Source organism: Limanda limanda, chromosome 23, assembly GCF_963576545.1.
Source record: "Limanda limanda chromosome 23, fLimLim1.1, whole genome shotgun sequence".
NCBI classification, from domain to species: Eukaryota; Metazoa; Chordata; class Actinopteri; order Pleuronectiformes; family Pleuronectidae; genus Limanda; species Limanda limanda.
Window position 1 is genome coordinate 3,472,562 of NC_083658.1, and position 18,981 is coordinate 3,491,542.

General features: G+C 44.0%; 1 protein-coding gene across 1 annotated transcript; it reads right to left on the bottom strand.

Annotated features, from left to right (window-relative positions):
* Window positions 1-1,071: 1,071 nt before the first annotated feature.
* Window positions 1,072-12,933, bottom strand: LOC132996679 (sodium-driven chloride bicarbonate exchanger-like). The gene is made up of 22 exons (XM_061067013.1): window positions 12,745-12,933; window positions 11,204-11,206; window positions 10,906-10,994; window positions 10,483-10,640; window positions 10,308-10,395; window positions 9,313-9,459; window positions 8,791-8,891; window positions 7,444-7,618; window positions 6,845-6,978; window positions 6,305-6,550; window positions 5,255-5,360; window positions 4,335-4,496; window positions 3,739-3,852; window positions 3,475-3,636; window positions 3,136-3,387; window positions 2,938-3,006; window positions 2,666-2,839; window positions 2,465-2,587; window positions 2,293-2,357; window positions 2,050-2,163; window positions 1,721-1,758; window positions 1,072-1,119 (listed from the first exon to the last, which is right to left on the bottom strand). The coding sequence occupies exons 1-21, from the start codon at window positions 12,929-12,931 to the stop codon at window positions 1,746-1,748; spliced, it is 2,682 nt and encodes an 893-aa protein (XP_060922996.1). The 5' UTR covers window positions 12,932-12,933; the 3' UTR covers window positions 1,072-1,119; window positions 1,721-1,745.
* Between the last annotated feature and the right edge of the window lie 6,048 nt (window positions 12,934-18,981).

Below are 18,981 nucleotides of genomic sequence, written 5' to 3' on the forward strand. Positions count from 1 at the left end.
AATAAACTAAAGAGAGTCTTCATGCTGAGCTAAGCAACATGTGACGCGTGAGGGCCACTTAAAAGAAAAAAACTGTTGTAATATTACAAGAATAAATTCCTAACATTACAAGAATAAAGTCACAATATGACGAGAATACAGATTTAACATTTGAGGAAACAAAGCCTGAATCTTACGTGAATAAAGTTAAAAAGCAAAAGCTTTTCCTAAAAGTGTCTTTTCTTTATTCTCGGATAATTACAACTTATTTTCTCATTAAATTATGACTTTTTTCTTAATTACGAATTTTATTACAATATTTGTCTCCAAATCTCTATTTTTTCCTTCAATATGGCCCAAATATATAAGGCCCAAATAAGTGACCGGGGGAAATACTTTACCGGAGGAGAGACACTTGTATGTCAAAGAGCAACGGAGAAACCTGGAGTGATATGAGCTGTCACTGTCACAAAAACATTTAGATATACAGAATATATAAAATGTATATTTAATACTTTAAAAAGAAATGGTACTAGATTCGCTATGTTGCCAACTCTTTTAGACAAAACTGAAATAGATTAGAATCTGCAAATCTACTCTTTAGTGATTCTACTGTGAGGTGCATAAAGTCAATAAATGCTGCACTCAAAATCCACAGTGTGGTTTTCCTGTGGCAGCTTTTTAAAAGGAGTCATATTGGAAAAATATAAAAACATACAAAATACAAATCAAGTGGATTTAAAAATTGTTTAAAATGTTTATGTAATTGGCCCGTCAACACAGCAGTTACTGTAAGTGTCTTATAATTCTGGATTCCTATTGTTGCTGGTTTCACCAAACACTGAAATACATAGAAAAAGAACACAGATGTGTCTCGGCTCCTCAGCATTAATACTGCTTCTAACAAATTTGTAGTTTTACACAACTTGCACACAGACTTACATGACAAAAACACAGTGTAGCACAGTACAAAGGTGATTGAGTGTGGCACGGTACAGATTTTTTGTTTTTTGATCGACTGATCGACAGCACAATGGCACCGCCAGTATGTGTCATCACAAACTTGTCTCCCTGTCCAAGCTCTTGTCGTGCCTCCGCCGCTTCTGGCGCTTTTCGCGCTTTTCGCCGCCTCTGGAACAACTGCACCGTAAAAATAAAGATTAAAATCAGAGGAAAATACAAGAACAATGAGGCCCATCTTCTCTGTAGGGACTTTAGATTTGAAATACAAGGTGCAAATATGCATCAATCCAGATCAGACAGCATGCAAATACATCTATCTCACACTTTTGTTTTGCATTTCAGGGCTTTTTTTTTTTTTTTTTTTCAGACATGGACTCCCAAAAGCGTTCAGATATTTGGGTCCAGACATTTTCCCGAGTCTCTTTTCACATATGAAGAAGGTAGCAGGAAAACCTCATCTGCTTTCCAAGTTCGTCTGCATCCTGCTGTGTTCTCACATGGACTCACTAGGAAAAATGTCCAGACATCAGTGCATATCTGAAAGCAGTTATAGTGCTATTACATTTATAACTTTTACAACATGCGGGAACATCATAAAATGTGTCCTTGAAGTAACATGCACGCCCCAGGCCATGCTGTGACAAATTATCTCACTATCTATTCACTGATCTCAATCACCACTTCCATCACTGACCAACACCATCGTCATCATGCAGCAATCAGCAGTAAACACACAGGACAACACTCTCCATGCTGGCGGGGACTGGGAACCACTTACCTTTGGGATATCAGCTTCTGAGAGGTTAGGAAGGGGAGCTTAGGGTGGAATGGAATGAGAGAAGCAGGCAGGAGATACTATGTTAGTCTACTCTGCTGGAAATATGCGCGGGCAGCGCTGATCTAAGATAAAACCTTTCATCTAAACAAACAGGCGACTCAGTTTCCTGGAAAAGTATATAACCTAAATATTCCATAACACTTCGATAACAAATATCTGCCACTGCTTGATTTAACACTAAAACACACTGTAAAAATACACTGAGGTCCTGGAATCAGCAGGTATCTGTGGTGTGGATATCTGAGAGCCGTGTGGGGGAGGAGGCTGACCTCTTAGCGCTTGGTTCCTTCTTGGCGCTCTCCACAGGGCTGACGCTCTTCCACACATTCCCGAAGGAACCTTTGGACATCTCGTCAGTGATGTTCACTGTGGCTGGGTCACTCCTTTGAAAACACATCACAGAGGATAAACACAACATAAGCTCTTCATGGTGTTTATCAAAGCGTTTAGCAGAATGTTCTCGGTACGACTCACGTGATTAAATAACATGACTAAAGATGAACATGTCTTACTTGTAGGGTCCCTCCAGTGGCAATTGCACGATGCCTTCCTCCTCAACTATAATACTGGGCTCCTCCTAGAGAAAGAGACAAAAGAGAAAATCTGAAACACATGCACCAGCGTTGCAGCTGCATTGGTGAAAACTTAAAGTTCCGACATCTGAGCCACGCTCTGCTGCTGCACCTCTTCATCCGCATCCTCCAACTTCTTCTTCTTCCACTCGGGCATCAGGTCGTCCAGCCAGCTCAGCTCTCTCTTGGTGAAACCGAAGTCCAACAATTTACGGATGAACACCAGGGCCAGGACCTGGAGCCGCGGGAAACAGACATCAATAAGCAGTATGAGCAGAAATAAGACAGACAAACATGCTCATCGTGACATTACCATCATGGGGAAGACGATGGCAGCTTTGGACGTCTTGATGATCCACAGCAGGGCCAAGCAGGTTAGCTGGACGATGGTGAAGAGGTGCACCTTCCTCAGAGGGACGTGACGAAGGTAGATGAAGTCTGGCTGATGTTTGGCCGGCATGCCGAACAGCTTCAGTCGGTCAAAGAACTGCACAGATACACAGACACACGTTTATGAGTTCATCCAGAATCATTTCCTGGAGGTAATAATAAAGATGAATAAATGTCTTCAGTGGTTGGCCTCACCTGAATCCCTCTGAGTGAGGAAGCCCCCATGTAGAGAAAGACCCCATACAGCACGGGCATGGGGATGAACTGAAGTAGGAGAAATATTCAGGATCAGGATTAAAACTATCCAAACTAACACTTGCCCCCATTTCTAACACTTGTAATATATAATAATTAATAACAAATGAAATAGTTATTCTGAGGATCCGTCCTGACCTTCAGCACGGAGGTCATGAACACGGAGCAGCCCATCAGCGTGAAGATCATGAGGCCGGTGAAGCGCTGCTCTCGGATGCCCAGGAACTTGGGCTGCTCCCCGGGGGCGGAGCACTCAGACTCCAGCTTCAGGCTGTTCACGTGGGAGATGGAGAGCACGGTCGCTGCCACGAACCACGGCAGGCCCATCACAGAGCACACTCCCAGCATCACCCCCACCACAAACAGGTCCAGGTGATAGCCACAGCCTTTCTGCAGGAGCCGGACAAGGAGCAGCGACATTTAGATCGAGTAGAGTTTCAATAATTCAGTTTCCTTTGTGGCTAGAATCTTAAAAACCTTCAGTTTGTGCTCCTTCCTGTTTATGATGACGGCCGTGATCTGCTGGTCCATGAAGATGAGGATGGTGCAGAGCAGAGCTGGGATGAATGTGATGATGGTGGTCCACCAGGGGTTGGGCCCCACAGGGTTTATGAGCCAGCCACGATCGTCTCTGGTTGGCTGAGGCACAAAGGAAGAACACAAATGATGTATGATGATGATATACTATGATATATAATGCATATACAGTAGAGTTGTAAATAAAGCTTTTTCTGGACTTACTCTGAACTTGTCGGGGACCTGCAATTTAGGTGAGGGGATCCCCAGGGCGTAATCCACAAGAACCATAGTGAGGATGGTGATGAAGACGGCAAAGTCGCTGATGATGGCTCGAACCTGCAAAGACCAACAAAGACACGATTCACACAAAGTCAGAGGAAAGTCCATTGAGATAATGCACAAATCAAGCAGACTACATTGTTACTGCTCATCACCACAAGGTGGCGGCGGTACACTACGCATCAGTGTGTCAGCATCACGCCACATATTTCGCTCATGAGTGTCATCTCAATGATAAATCATAGAAAACTCACACATAGAATGTGCACAAAGACTGCAGGGCTTTCACTGTGTCACAGGACAACCAGTAGATGGCAGAATAATCTAAAATGATGCTTTATAAATTTATAATTGTATAATTTCAGGACAGTAATTGGAGAAATTCATAATTGATCCTTTTCTAGCAGCCATGCACCTGGAAAAAGTAACTTGTGTGTGTACTTAAACAGAAAAAAACACATTTAAGGATAAAACAACCCAAGAGGGTAAGTGTATATGTGTGTTTTATTACTTGTGTAGGATAACAGTGTGACAAGTACCTTGGTCGGGAAGTAACGACTCGTCTTGAACTCCTTGAGGAAAGCGGACATGAGGACGGTGGAGAAGAAGAGGACCACGCACCAGAAGAGGACGTCAGGGACGTAGGGTCCATGGGGGCCACAGGCCGTGCCCTCGAACTCGCCGTGCAACATCTCGCACTCCTACTGGCACCAGAGGACACGGTGATAATGATGATGATGATGATGATGATGGTGGCAAAGATAATGAAGATATTCAGGATGATGAGGCGAAGGCAGAGTGCCAGGGGAAATGATTCGAGTGACAGGGAGGATAAGGGCAATAATGAATGTCAGTGATGAATTAGTGAAGTCTAAAAAGAAATATCTATGCATCCCGACGCTTTATGTTTTTATACTACATATAAATACTTAATTTACAGCACACAGAATCCCAGTGGCCTCATGTGACCCCACATCCTGAAACGCTCGCTGCCACACAGCCTCGTCTATCAAACGTGTGTAGGAGTGATGCAGCAGCACGCCACCAGCATGACTGATCCATCCACAGTGAGAGAATCCACTCTTCACGCTGCATCTCCATTTTCATTCTGCGCCGCTAAACCCTCTGAAATCCTGCCCACATTCTCTTAATCCCCGCCTAGACTTATGACGCGTCTTGATAAAGCGGCGTGCGGGGTAAGTGAGACACAACACGGAGCCAGACTGTGACAAATATCCCCAAACTTTCTCTGGTGTCTTCTTTGCATGCGGTTTAATTTCGGTGCGAGCAGCTGTTATTAAAAGGTTATCACGTATCTCCTCTTGTCTGACTCACACTGTGATTGCTTTTTCTCAACAGTTTACAGAGCCACATCTTAACCATCTATTTGTTTCTGTGTATCTCGAGGCCGTAAATGATCCTTTAACCTAAAGTATTACACTATATGTATGTTCCTTACCTTGACCTCCAGCATGGTCCAGTTGACCTGTGAGGATGTGACGTTCCTCTCCTCCCAGAACTGTAGAGTGTCATTGCTGGGGTATCTGGGCTCCACACACGCACATCTATCGAGAGAATATTTTTCATATTATAAGAGTATATTTAGGCTTGATTTTAATTACTTGTGTGTTAAAGGCTGAGGATTGCAGTTCTTTATTATGAATGATAAAATCAACCAGAAACTTCGGGACCAAAGCATTCTTATTGGATTTTTAATCAATGATGATGTAGCCACATGTTCCATTACACACCACTTCCAAAAAGGTCCAACCATCTACATCATGACTCATTGTGCTGGCAAAATGTCAGCATCCCCTACAGTGCACTAAACTGGAAGAGACCAAACCAGAGGAGCAGCTCTTGGCTGGACGTCGCCCACTAACCCGCTAATGTAGCTGGATCATGCATGATGCTCCCGACACAAGCTCAACATGGGATTACTCACCATAAAGCAAAAGCCATTACTAAGAAGACTGAGTGTGTCTACGGCTACATCACTCCCCCATCTGTCATTTCATGATGCAGCAAATACACTTAAGCACATGCTTGTATATGTGATACATGCATGCAACACAGGCTGCACTAACAAAGACTACATTTTTTACATGAAGTAAACCTATGCACTTGTGTGCCTCCGCCACACCAGTGCAGTATGAGATGTATTTATTTTCATTTTTATAGGACGTCACATGACCTTTGACCACTGAAGTCGAACCACATCATCTTCAAGTGACAACTGACTTGAGATATCATGTTCAAGAGGCCAACACATGTTTTGTGACCTTGACGTTTAACCTTAACCTCATAAATCTAGTCATTTAATTTGTGAGTCTAACTGAAAGTTGGTACCAAGTTTGAAGAAATTCCCTCAAGGCTTCCAAGAGGTAAAACTTAAAACAACTTAAAGATATGATGATTATTCTCAAGTTTAGATCAAACTTGTGAAAAAAGTTTCTATCCAGTCTACTACAGTTAAAAGAGAACAAATGAAAAAGAAAGAAGCACTTACGAGTATTGTGTGAGCGTCTGGAGATTGTTGTTCTTATTGATGGGGTAATGTGTCCCCAGGTGGAGAAGCTTCTCCAGGGCCTCGTAGATGAAGATGATGCAGATAAGTGAAGCAAAAGCTTCCTCAGTGAAGCGTGTGATGTAACACACAAGTGAGCTGGCATCAGTGGCCACCAGCAGCAGACAGAAGAAGGCCGTCCACAGGCCAATACAGGCCCTCAGGGAGAGGTAGGAGAGTTCATACTCCCTGGGAGAGACAGGACACAGACACAGACACAGACACATACACACACAAACACACACACACACACACACACACACACACACACACACACACACACACACACACACACACACACACACACACACACACACACACACACACACACACACACACACACACACACACACACACACACACACACACACACACACACGAGGAGAGAAGGGAAAAGCAATCAGACATGGCATCTCTACTCAAGCAGAAGGACAGGACATCCACCAGCAATACTAAAACAAAAAAAAAAAGAAAGTCACCCACTTGCAGAACTTGAAGAGGATCTTCTCAAAGACGAGAACGGGCCCCGTGCTGCCCAGGATGGTGAGAGGCTGACCCGCCACAAGAGAGTAGGCTATTCCAGTCATGGAGGCGCCGAACAGGGACTCGATAGCGCTCTGGAAACATCAATAATGAGTCAATTGATTAACGTCCTTATTTCGCTCACGCACTTCCACATTGCTCTCAGTTGATATTAGGACATTTCTCACTAATAAATAAACTTGTTCTTAAAATCACCTGAGGCTTATCAGGTTTACATTTTTTGTTGTTTGCTTAGTAGCATTAAAAACAAAGTAAAGTAAAGGATTGGATTCAAATTTTGAGATATCATGAGTCATTAATCTTATTTTAGGAGATTGCATGTTCTTATCTTTCTGCAATTTGTTTCAAGGTGCCTTTCAGTGAGATGAGTCAGTTCTTAAAGCTTTCCGATTCCTGAGTCGTGTTTTCCCTGGGCATATGTAAATTTAAGAAATCATCCGACCTCAGAAGTCAGAAAACTGTTTCAAAACCCCTCTCTCATGAATACAGCGTCCTTGACTTTCACGCTGAGGCGCTGCGGCCATGTAGTCGTTTCTCACCACACGACCCTCTGTGGCCTCCCCCAGGAGTCCTCCAAAGGTGATGACAGGTGACATGCAGGCGCAGTAGAGGAAGAGGAAGGAGGCCAGACACTGCAGGCTCAGGGCATCTGTGTAGTCGGACAGGTAGTGGGGGGCCTTTCGCTTGATGTCCAGGATCAAGCCGCCAAACAATCTGAGGAGAAATGAGAAAATGTGTCGTCCCATGTTGCTTTTAAATGTGGGATCTTGTGCAACTTGATTTTCGTATCTATTTTTGTAAACAAGCGTATTTCACAAAATGCCAAACTACTGCTTAAAATAAACTGCGTCATGTTCTGTGACTGCATCACCTGCAGAGATGCTGGGATTCCATTCTCTGCTGAACAAAGAGAGCAGACGACTAAAGCTGTTTCCAGTTTATTTACACACTTGAACAACAAGAAAAAATATTGAAAAGGGTTAAAGGATTGTGTGTGCACAAGGATTTGTCGGCTCTCCCGCTGCAGGAACACCGGACCGGCGTGAACTAGCTGGGGCTGGTTGCTATAGCAACAGTGGGCTGGGCGTTATCTCTGGTCTGTGCAGTAGCGATGGCGTGTCCCAGGAGGAGGGGGTGGGGGTTGATGGCTGGGCCTGGGCCAATCTGAGCTGGGATAAGAGGCTGTGCTGCATCACACTGCAGCTCGGCAGCACATCACTCGCTCCTCTGCTATTAATCCACGGAACACCCGGTACTATCAGCACACAGAATCCCCCTGCAGCCCAAGACTTCCCTGGAAGTAATGGGGTGATTTCTGCATGATGACGATGTGATTTCATCTTTAACCCCCTCTGTAAATCTATAGATATTGACCTGCGGAAAATATCTGTGAAAATGTGCAATTTTGCTAAACATTTCTACATCTGGTTAGAACTTAAGAGCCATTTGCTGGTAACATTTGTACATAATCCCTGTGTCATCATGTTGGGGGTCACGTGTCAGAAAACTACACACCACTGGGTAAGAGTTCATCTGACTTGTAAAGTATAAAGTAGGATAGTGTGACTGCTGTGGGGAGAAGATAAAGTAGCATTTCATCAAGTGTGTGTTTGCAGTAAGGATTGAGAGGAGGAGTGGGCATTACTTGTGAGGGAGTACACCCACTTGACAATGTGACTTCATGTGTGGCATAGCGGGCAGGACTCAAATAAAAGGACTCTGTGGAGCTGAAGTGTGAGGAATGATAATGGATCAGTCTAGTTGTTAAGAGAGCTAAATTTACAGTTTGGGGACGAGGAGGCCGCTCACAGGCGACGGGTTGACAAAGCGCTTGGAGAGCTGAGGGCTGTGCATCACCGATTGTGCTGTGTGTCTCCAACACTCACCTCCCCGTGCGCTGCAGCTCAGGGCCACCGTGCCCTCCGTGGTCCTCGGACTCTCCAAGATCCGTCACACCGTTGGGAACGGGAGGAAGCTTGCGCTTTTCCTGTGTGGTTAAGATCGCTGTCAGTCAACTGTCAGCGGTCGTTATCATAAGGACAATAACAAACATCAGAGGCTTTTAAATAAGACCTGGAACAAACTCATTCCTTTTCTGTAGCAGCTCTCTGAAAGATTCTATCCCAAACAAGATGGCGGATGGTTTTCAAATCACAGCCAAATAACTAACGGAGGAAAAAATAACAAATGTTTTGTCGCTATTGAGAGCAGAACCCTGGGGAGCAGCATCAAAGCAGGAGAATGCCGATGTTTAAACATGGCTCAGCAGGCGGCACGGAGAAGAAGGCTGCATCACGGAGGAACAGTCATATCGGGAGAGAAGCTCAGACTCTGAGCAGACACAAAATGGGGCGTTGTGTGCTTTCACTTTTTTCCACATTCATTTTTCTTATATAAGAAGCACACACCTGAGAGGGCACATTTTTGGGAGGCTCTATCCTGATGGAGGGGTCCCACTCTCCAGGGGGCAACACCGTCACCTGGTCCAGAAACTCATCGATGCCGGCCACCAGGTCGTTCCTGTCTTTGGCTTTGTACGCAACATCGTGGAAAACCTGTGGAGGAGATGAGGATGAGATGAGGATTTTCGAAAAACTTCAGAACATTATCATAGAGAGTGAATCTTCAGAGGAATAAGGTGCTTTTGAGAATCTGAAATGTCATTTGTTTTTCATGAATAGGAGAACAATTTATTTAAATAGAATGCAGACTGTGTTTGCTGAAAACCAATGCACACATGGATGAGTACAGATCCTTCCCAGTAGGCTCACGTCCTTATACTTCTATTTTCATACATCCCACAGGGTCTGGGGCCAGGGAGAAGCAAGGTAACATCTGGCAGTGGCGGTGGTCAGTAACATTAGCTCATTTCTGCCCAGTGGGAAATCCTGTCACGTACTCAGGTCGTCCTCTGCTGAGAGACCCGGGCTTAGAGAAAAATAAAAACCTGGGATGTTTTTTTTTCTCTTTTCCCCCCCAAACCATAATAATCCTTTATATAACCATCAAACTAAATGTAAAAATATCTGACAATTATTAGTCCTTGTTTGGGACAACTCTATGAATAAAGACTCTTTAACCAAATACCAAACCATCTTAGGAGACGTGCAGCTCACATCTCTTCTCTTCTTCGACAGTAAGTAAACAATGGAAACTACATTTACTCAAGTGCTCTACTTGTTTAGCACAGTTAGTGTAGTTTTGAGTCTCTTAAGTTTATCCACTTTCTTTTACTTTACACTCTAATGTATTTTAGAGATAAATGTTGCACTTTTTATCCCAGTACATTTATTCCACACAAAAACAAAACACAAAGAACCTATTTCAAATAAAATCAGGTTGATATATTAGTTTTGCCCTTTTTGCAATTTTAACCTTGATGTTCTTGCATCACATGCCTCACCTCATCAGTCATCAGCGTGGCAATAGACCGGCCAATTTCATGATACTGTGGACCTTTTCCCAGAGGGCCAAGCAGGATGAAGAGAAACCTGTCCACCACAGAGGAAAACATGTTGTCAAGACATCTGTCAAGACTTGACATACAATAAAGAAAGGAGATGAGATCCGTGTATTACCTGGTGGTGATGGGAACCTCAGCCAGGCCGTTGAGCAGCACGGCGGGGGACAGGCGGACAAAAGCCACAACAGGGCGGTCGAGGAATTCCAGCTCCCCCACCAGGACGTTGGACGCCTCAGCACCGGGAGGGATCTTCTTCATGAAGTGGAGGTCAATCTGTGAGACAGAAAGAAAAACAAAAACACCTTTTGTACAAGACATCAGGATAAATGTTTGATATAGAGGTAGATATAAAAATTCTAAATAATGTCTGGATCTGACGTTCCGCACACACAATAAAAGAAAAGAAAATAATCTTTGCTCCTGTTGAATTCTAGTCAGTTTCCCATGGAAAGACTGGTAACCCAATCTTGGTTAAATATCCAGTGCTATCAGTGTCTGTGGATAAACAGCAGGATCAGCAGTGGGTCTGCTGGCTCACCTTGCTGAAGTCCACAGCACTGTTTTCTCGGCTGACGTCCTGTTTGCCCTCGTTGTTGGCCGGCTGGGACTGAGGCGAGACCGTTTGGCCTGTCGGGCAGAGCGGGAAACCAACAGCATGTCAACGTTCAGCCTATCACAACACTCCGTTCCCACACAAAGACAAAGGGCTCCAGTGAGTGACTGTAGGGTACAGTTACATTCTCCGAAAAAACATGGTACAACCGTGGACTTTTGCTGTAGGTGCTGCGCCTTCATTAACAAAAGGTGCAATGTTGTACCTTTTTTTCAAAGTGTACCTGCTGTGTTAGTTTAATATTAAGGGTTCATGTGAAAGATCGGAGGTGATTTAAACTCAAACTTAGACTAAATAATTCCCAATCAATCTACATGAGGTGCAATCTTTAACTTTCTTTCATAAAATGTCCATTTAAGGTCTTATTTGTGTTCATTTAAATGGCTTATTCCATTTATTTTAGTTTTGCTGAAACAAGTCAAAGATTGCTCCTAATATCGTGTCAGTTGTAAAAAATATCTTGTGATGTGAAGCCGTTTGAGTAAATGTTAAGGGAAGGCTTTTCAGTGAGGGTGCAACAATACTTTGTTTAAAGCAATAGTTTGACATTTTGGTGAAATATGCTTTTTCACTTTCTTGACTCATGGCTGTAAATTAAATATGAAGCTAGAGCCAAATCTGCAAAACGACGTACACTTATATTTACAATAACAAAAAAATATGTTATATTAGTAAGCCTGGGAGGTGCAGGCTTCAAATTTATCAAACAGACATGCAGACTGGTATCAATCTTCCTCTGTACAACACAGGGTATAAGCATATTTATGAAATGTTTAACTATTTCTTTAAGTCCTAAAGGATGGTGACGTTATTGTGCATAACTTCCACTATTTGTAATTAGTTTAGTTTAGATTATGATTCCTAATTCTCATATATGGGTTTAAGGATCTCGCATACTGTCGACAATGGCTTTAAGCGGAGAGCATCATCATGAAAACAGATATACTGCACAAGCCCTGACTGAACACAACAGCTCCTCCCTCCTCCTCCATGTTAGTGAATGGGACATGGACCAAACTAGTCACGTCAAATAAATTGTTCTAAAAGGTGATTTCTCTCTTTTCAGGCATAAGAACAGGGGGAAACGTCCTGCATATAAACATTTTTTAACCTCTCATGATGATACTGTCCTCTTCCAATGTCTTCTTTTTACTACAACTACTACTATCTCTGGACTTTTAGTGCATAGCGTCAGCTGAGGCATCCTGGTTGCCTGTGCAAATCTCCAGCTCTGTGTCTTCTTGTGTGATGGGACAGTAGCCTTGTGCGACTGCATGAAGAACACTGAGACGTTTGACCTTGGTATCTCCAAAGGGTGCATCTGGGGTCATGTTGCCATGGCTCCTGGAGGAGCTCAAAGCTGATGGAGGGGTGGACAGACATGGCATGCAGCACTGGGGCCATGCCCCGCAGGAAAAGGCTCTTATGGGCGAAGCGTCCCTGGGGAGTGCTTTTTCAGGCTGTTTGGGAGACTTTATGGTTTGATAATAGAGGCCATTTACTAGTTAAGTACACACACACATGCAGAACACAGCAGACGAGAACAAACACACAAACATGGAAAAACACAAGAGGAGAAAATGAGATATCAAGTAGCAGTAAAACAGCAAGTCACAGATGGGCACACTGGAAAAATCATGCAGAGGATTACAACATAAACATGGAAAATACTGTGTACATATTTACACACAACAACATATATATGGTCACCATGGAAGAGCAGAGAACTGGCAATATACAGGTGCATTCAGACCATATGCTCACCATTCTTGTCCATGGAATGAGGCTCTGACTGCTTCTTGCCGATATCAGCAAAGGAGCGGACGATGGGGATGCGGTTGGCCAGTTTCTTGTGGTTTTGGTGGTGGTGCTGTTTGAGCAGCGCCTCGCGGATCCTCTTCCTGGCATCCTGACCGACGGGGCCCGACGCCTCGTGCTGATCCAGAACCATGTCTGAGGAAAAAAACAAGCAAAAACAAACACAGGCCTCCACATTATTCTTTAAACACTTCATTTGAGATTCACAGAGGCGACTTGTGACAGTGTGTGCTCCGGTGCGGCAGCGAGCAATGCTAAGCTGATTATTTCAACAACAAGAAACCAACCCACTGTTGCTGATTTCATCGCAGTTCAGCAGATCTCTACAACAGCACAGTTTTTCCTACAATCAGATGCCCTCAAAAACTAACACACAGTTCCCTCATTCCCTCCTAAACCAGGTCAAATGAGCCTGTAGCATTTTTGATCGTCAGTCAAGCTAAATTTACATAGAATCTGCTGATCTGGTCCATGTTGTTACAAATCCTGAACGGAGCGAGGAACTCCACAGTCATGTTCTAGGTTTATCCACTGAGCTGCACAGGATTATGGGACATACATGTTTCAGCCCCTGAGAGTTTACCTGCAATCTCCTCCAGCGAGTTGGCCCTCATGTCCAGCATCACAGTGCCGTTCATGATGCAGCTGCGGAGCTCGAAAAGACTGTGTAGAGACAGAGTGGCTACATATGGTTTACTCCACCGCTCACCGCCATCCTCCACATCCTCCTCAAACTTTAACCACCTGCACAGAAAAACAAAAGAAAGAACTTTAATGTGTCTTTTCCAAATAGAAGTAGATGACTCATCCTGATGGCTATGAAGCTATAATAAAAGTTGCATCATAAAAGCTTTCTCTCATAAACAGAATCAAAGTCTCAGGTGCAACAGAGAATGCCACAGCTGTCATACCTGGCTGTCTCTTTCCACTCTGCGTCCTCTCCCTCCCTGAGACAGATTTCATCCAGCTCGGTAAATAGGGCGTGAGGGATGTGCTCCTCGTCCCCATCCTCTGTCCCCAGGAGAAACTGCACCCTCTGGGCTGGTGTGTCTGCTGCAGCCAGCGGGACAAGCGGAGGACGAGTATTGATTGGGAAAGGAGGAGGAAAGAATATGGAATCGTCAAATAGTTTGGTGTAAATGTTTCCTTAAACATGTGCATGCTTCTGTCCATTCCTGACACCTACTGTGCGAGGGGGATTCTCGTTCATCCTCGGCCGAGGAGTCCCTCTCCTTGGACCTCTTCCTGTGTTTGTGTCCGTGGTGACGGTGACGTCGGTGCGACCTCCTGCCCAGGGGCACATGGACCCCGATGTAGAGAGTGCGGTGACCTAGAGGCAACAAGTTTCAGTCTGTCCTTCAGTCTGCACTCACTGCATCATGTTTTCATCATGCTGTCCGTTACTAAGTTTTTCATTTTTCTATCGAACAGTACTGATTTGCCTCAGACCCCTGTTTATAGCAAGAGAATAAATAAAGTGTCTCAATATGTTATTATAATATATCCAAGCCACTTCTTCCTCAGTAGTAGAAGCCAGAGGTATGATCACATTATCCGATTCAAGGAAGCTTCCTACATGGTTTAATTCCCCTTATAATCGTGGGAAAGGGAATAAATCTGTAGCTCGCTGTTAAGTCGTGCAGATGCCGACTTGGTCAAAGGTAAAAACTATGCGACAGGATAAAATGAGAGCGTGAGCAACATAATAAACTGCTGACTCCTTCTCATCGTGTGTCTAAACAAGGAGCTATTGTTCTCTTTGAGGATACAGAAATGGATTTTGAAATTTGATGACATAATTTGTCATTGTACATCAATACAGAACAAATAATGAGGCTTGGATTCTGCAAGGGTATTAATGTGAGCACAAAGACCTTCCTCTGCTGTGTGTGTGTGTGTTTGTGTGAAGTGTGCATCCTCGGGGTCGGCATGAAATTAATCCGAGTTGACTTTCTCCTCTTTTAATTCCGTCCGATCTGCCCGACTGCTGCTTCCTTCCCGCCGGCCCATGACTCAGTGGCCGGACACAGACAAGACTATCGGCGCCCTGTTCTCGTTATCTGACTCGTGCACCGAATGAGGCGCCACAGCGTCCAGCATAATGTGACACCAAACAGAACGATACCCAGAGCAATTTCATGTTCAGGAGTATTAGGGCCACATATAGGTGAAAACAAATCTGCGATTGAGCGAATAGAGTCTTCATTTTATGCTATGTGTCATGTTAGAGGGGCGACAACTGCAGATCAGTTTGTCGTCTGTGTTAAATGAGGAACATTTTGTTAACTTTTTTCTCATTAAATGCGACACAAGTCTCGTAATATAACGTTATTCTACCCTAAGAATCTGTGTTACAAAATATAAAATAAAATATAATTCAATCAAGGATGTCATGTCTAAGTTAATTTTAGTCTAAGAGGAAAATATATGTGAATACCTTAAATAGTTTTCACCTGCTTGGAGACGTCACTAATCGCATCATGGCTCACTAACCAGATTTGAGCATTGCACAGACATAATATTAGGAAATCCCCTAAGAGCACAGTGACATCTGTAAAGACAGTCGCTGATGCAGGGTCCTTCGCCAAAAGAAATCCAGGATAAAGGTTAAGTGGGGTTCGCGGTAGCGTAATGAAAAATGTCAAAACACATTTGTAGTAAGGGAGTGTGTCTCACTCTGTCAGAGCTTGTCCTGCAGTGGAAGCGACCATCCGGAGCAAATTGCTGTTAGCACCTGGTAAATTATGTATGGTGGACGAAGAGGGAGGAGGAGAGACTGACTTTGCAAATGAATTTCACAATAAAGGCCCATTCCGGCAGACTGGAACAATAAGGTAGAGGAGCCGAGTTCATGAGGCACGACTCATGAGTGGAGGACTCTACAAAAATAGCTCTCCTCCTCCAGGCCTGACCTATACTGCTGATGGCATGTCTTTTCTCTTTTCCTCTACTGCCACATTTCAGTGGCTTCTACTCGGCCCAGGAAAAATTCGCCTCCAAATTATTCACTATTTTGCAATGTTGATGTGCGAAGGACTTTATTCTTCAAAAACACTTTCGCTGTCTCTTTTTAACCCTCTGACAACAGCATGGTCCTTCTCCTGCACGTCAGACTAGTCATCACGGAAACCATCGACAAACGATTAGTGTCCTTGAGATGAAAGCACCCATCTCACCCTGTGTCAGAACCAAAGAGTGAGACCTTTGCCTTGTTGCCATGACAACAATAGATACTGATGGAGCAGTCAGAGTATTATATGAGAAGGAGTCCTAATGGTTTCAGTAATAATTTGTTTCCCAAAATGCCTTTCCCAAAAAGCAAGGTCATACAAGGACATATCCCCTGATGCATCCGTCTGAGTCACCTTCACCTTTCATAGAGTTTAAAAGTGATTTTTTGCATTGTGGGAAACATGGGATACACAACTGTTGGAGATTTTGTGTCCTTTAACTTTGCAATTCTAACAACGTGTCTAAACTCAACAATGTAAAAATCACTTATGGGTTTTACCTTCGAGCTCTTCCTTCTCAAAGTTGGTGTTGAGCATGGAGCGTGTGCCCCCGCGGTCCACCACCGCCTCCTCATCAGTTCTCTGTGAGAGAGAGAGAGAGAGAGAGAGAGAGAGAGAGAGAGAGAGACACAAGAGGCTGTTATTAAGCACTAACACACAAACACAGAGAGCCTATCACACTCCTAACATATATAGAGTTAATACATGAACCACATGAGTCACCAGTGCCAACAGTCAATGTGAGTATTTTATCATCTGTCATTACATAAGAGGAAACTGCCCCGCCCCCCTTCTCCTCGCTGTGAGGACATGTCCTGAATGAGCACACAAAAACACACACACACAAACAAATAACACACACACACACACAGAAACTCAGCATTACAAGGCTAACTCCCATCGACTGTCACCATGGCAACAAAAGGCAGCCAATCACAATGTGAAAAAGCCACGCTCATCTGCTGAGTGGCAGGTGTCACCGTTTTTGAGTCATGGCTCGAACAAGAACTCTTGTTTGTGCGTAAGCCTGGAGGTGAATGCTTCGCCTCCCACATCTCTGGCAGGACGGATTTCTCTGGAGGGAGAGCGATGCACATGGATGTGTCGAGTGCAGGGAACAGAGGCTGGTGCTAACCGATGCAACAAAGTGCTTTTCCTGGTTAGTTCATATTGTAAATAGCAATCACATTAAAAGAAAGAGGGACTCGTCTTTGACAACAAGTGGCTCTTCAATTTTGTAATGAATAGAATAATTAATAGTCACGCACATGATAAACTGAGGGCTAAAACATATGAGGCTTATGGCTGACACTGGCCTCCAATCTCTGATCCATTGTGATTAAGCAACTGGTGGTAGGACACGGTCTCTCACACACACACGCAGACGCACACATGGACAAACACGTGAGAAACAAGCCAGCGTATCAAAGGAGTGTGTGGACAGATGCTGAGAGCCGACATGATGGGCTTACTGTACACAGGGACATTACATTCAGTCCCTCGCAGAGAACATGCGACCACACGCACACAGGCCCACTTGAGGATTCAGCATCAACTCTCTGAAGACAGATGTTCCCTAGTTTTCCCCTGGCAGACTGTTAGTGGTAATCTGAGAGGCAGACATTGTCTCATTGCTGTGATCAGACATGAAAAGGTTAGGGCATTTTCCAGAGTTTGTCTTTCACATATGAAGAACGCAACAGGAGATTGTACAGATCTGACGTGTTCACAACAACAGGAAAATGTCTAGAACTCTAGAATCTGCCCTCATGGCCACAGATGCTTGTGAGTGTCTGTGACAAGCCTGGGAGAGGACTGGGGGGCTGGCACTGCTGGTTGACCGTGCAGGTCCCCAGGGAAACTCCCTCGGCCTCAGCAACACACAGTGTCTCCCTGTTTGTAGTAATACACACAACTAAATTCAGCTAGTGCGCAGTCCAAAGCTCCAATAAGGAGAAAACAACCAGATGGCAACAGGATGAGGCTTTGAAAACCACTGTTGCAATGCACTGAATTAAGACAGCGTGCAGCCTCTGATGTCCATCCTGCATCCTGGCACCGCTCTGCTGTCCGACCTGTACACTTTAGAACTGTTTGTATGAGCAAGAAAATACACACGTGTGCATGTATATCATCACATACTGATAAATAGACTAATATACAATCAATCTCACCTGGTGTACACCAGCTTGTACATACAGTACATCCATATAAAGAAACAGCCCCAGAAAGCTCAACACATTTCTCTGGATTCTAGTGGCCTTAAGTAGAGACAATTGTCACAGCAATAAACAACATCACAGACAATGATATTTAAATGCTGTAGCGTCCTGTGAGGAAAGCCTCCCAGCATGCACCAGGACAACAGGCTTATCGACTTAAGTCAAATTTTATATGTAACTCTCCACTGCTACTGTTGATTTTGTATTATACATTGTCAATTTCAACGTTTCATTTGTTGCCATGGTAATAATTATTATGAGTGATCGTGTGATGTGCTCACACTCGTCTGGACGTTTACAAGGGACATACATTTAAATTATTTTGACATTGTTCCTGCATACTCCGCAGGAATAAGCAAGAAATCAATTTTCTGCCATGTGCATGCTATATTCTATTACTCACTGATGCAGACATTATTGTGCATGACATCCTTACGCCTTTCGCCCTCTGACTAGAAACGCATGATTGTTATTAACAAACAACGAATAAGGAGTTATCTTGAAAACTGTGAATGTAGCAGAATAAAATCTACCTCTTTTTCCCTAATGGCTTCCGCTCTGTATCTTTTTCTCTATCTTCAGTTCCAACAGTTTATCAGAAATAATGTGATATCTGATATTTCTAAGCCTGATACTGTGCACCTCTCTTTTTTGTCCCAAACAAGGCTTTACCCTGCTCAGCATGACAGATGAGCCAGAATCTCCCGCCTGCAGGTCCCTACGTCTATTTATAGACACTGGTTCCTCCACTTCATATTGCTGACCCCAGACCAGCCCAGAGAGCCACATCCCAGGCTTACCAATCTGGGTTGAGATTAATCTGCCAGCCTTTATGGCGGGATAAAACCTTGTCTCTAACCACGGGATCAGCGATGGAGGGCCTTGCATGCACTGCGGCAAGTGAATTAAATCAGTTGTTTCTCGGTTGGTCCGCTGGTTGGTGAGGAAGG

Excerpts from the sequence above, each read along its gene's own strand:
- LOC132996679 (XM_061067013.1), bottom strand. The coding sequence starts at position 12,931 with ATGGTTCTGGATCAGCACGAGGCGTCGGGCCCCGTCGGTCAGGATGCC. Across the intron at positions 8,892-9,312 it reads CCAAAAATGTGCCCTCTCAG|GAAAAGCGCAAGCTTCCTCC; the intron begins GTGTGTGCTTCT and ends TTAACCACACAG. Across the intron at positions 2,164-2,292 it reads CCACTGGAGGGACCCTACAA|GAGTGACCCAGCCACAGTGA; the intron begins GTAAGACATGTT and ends GTGTTTTCAAAG.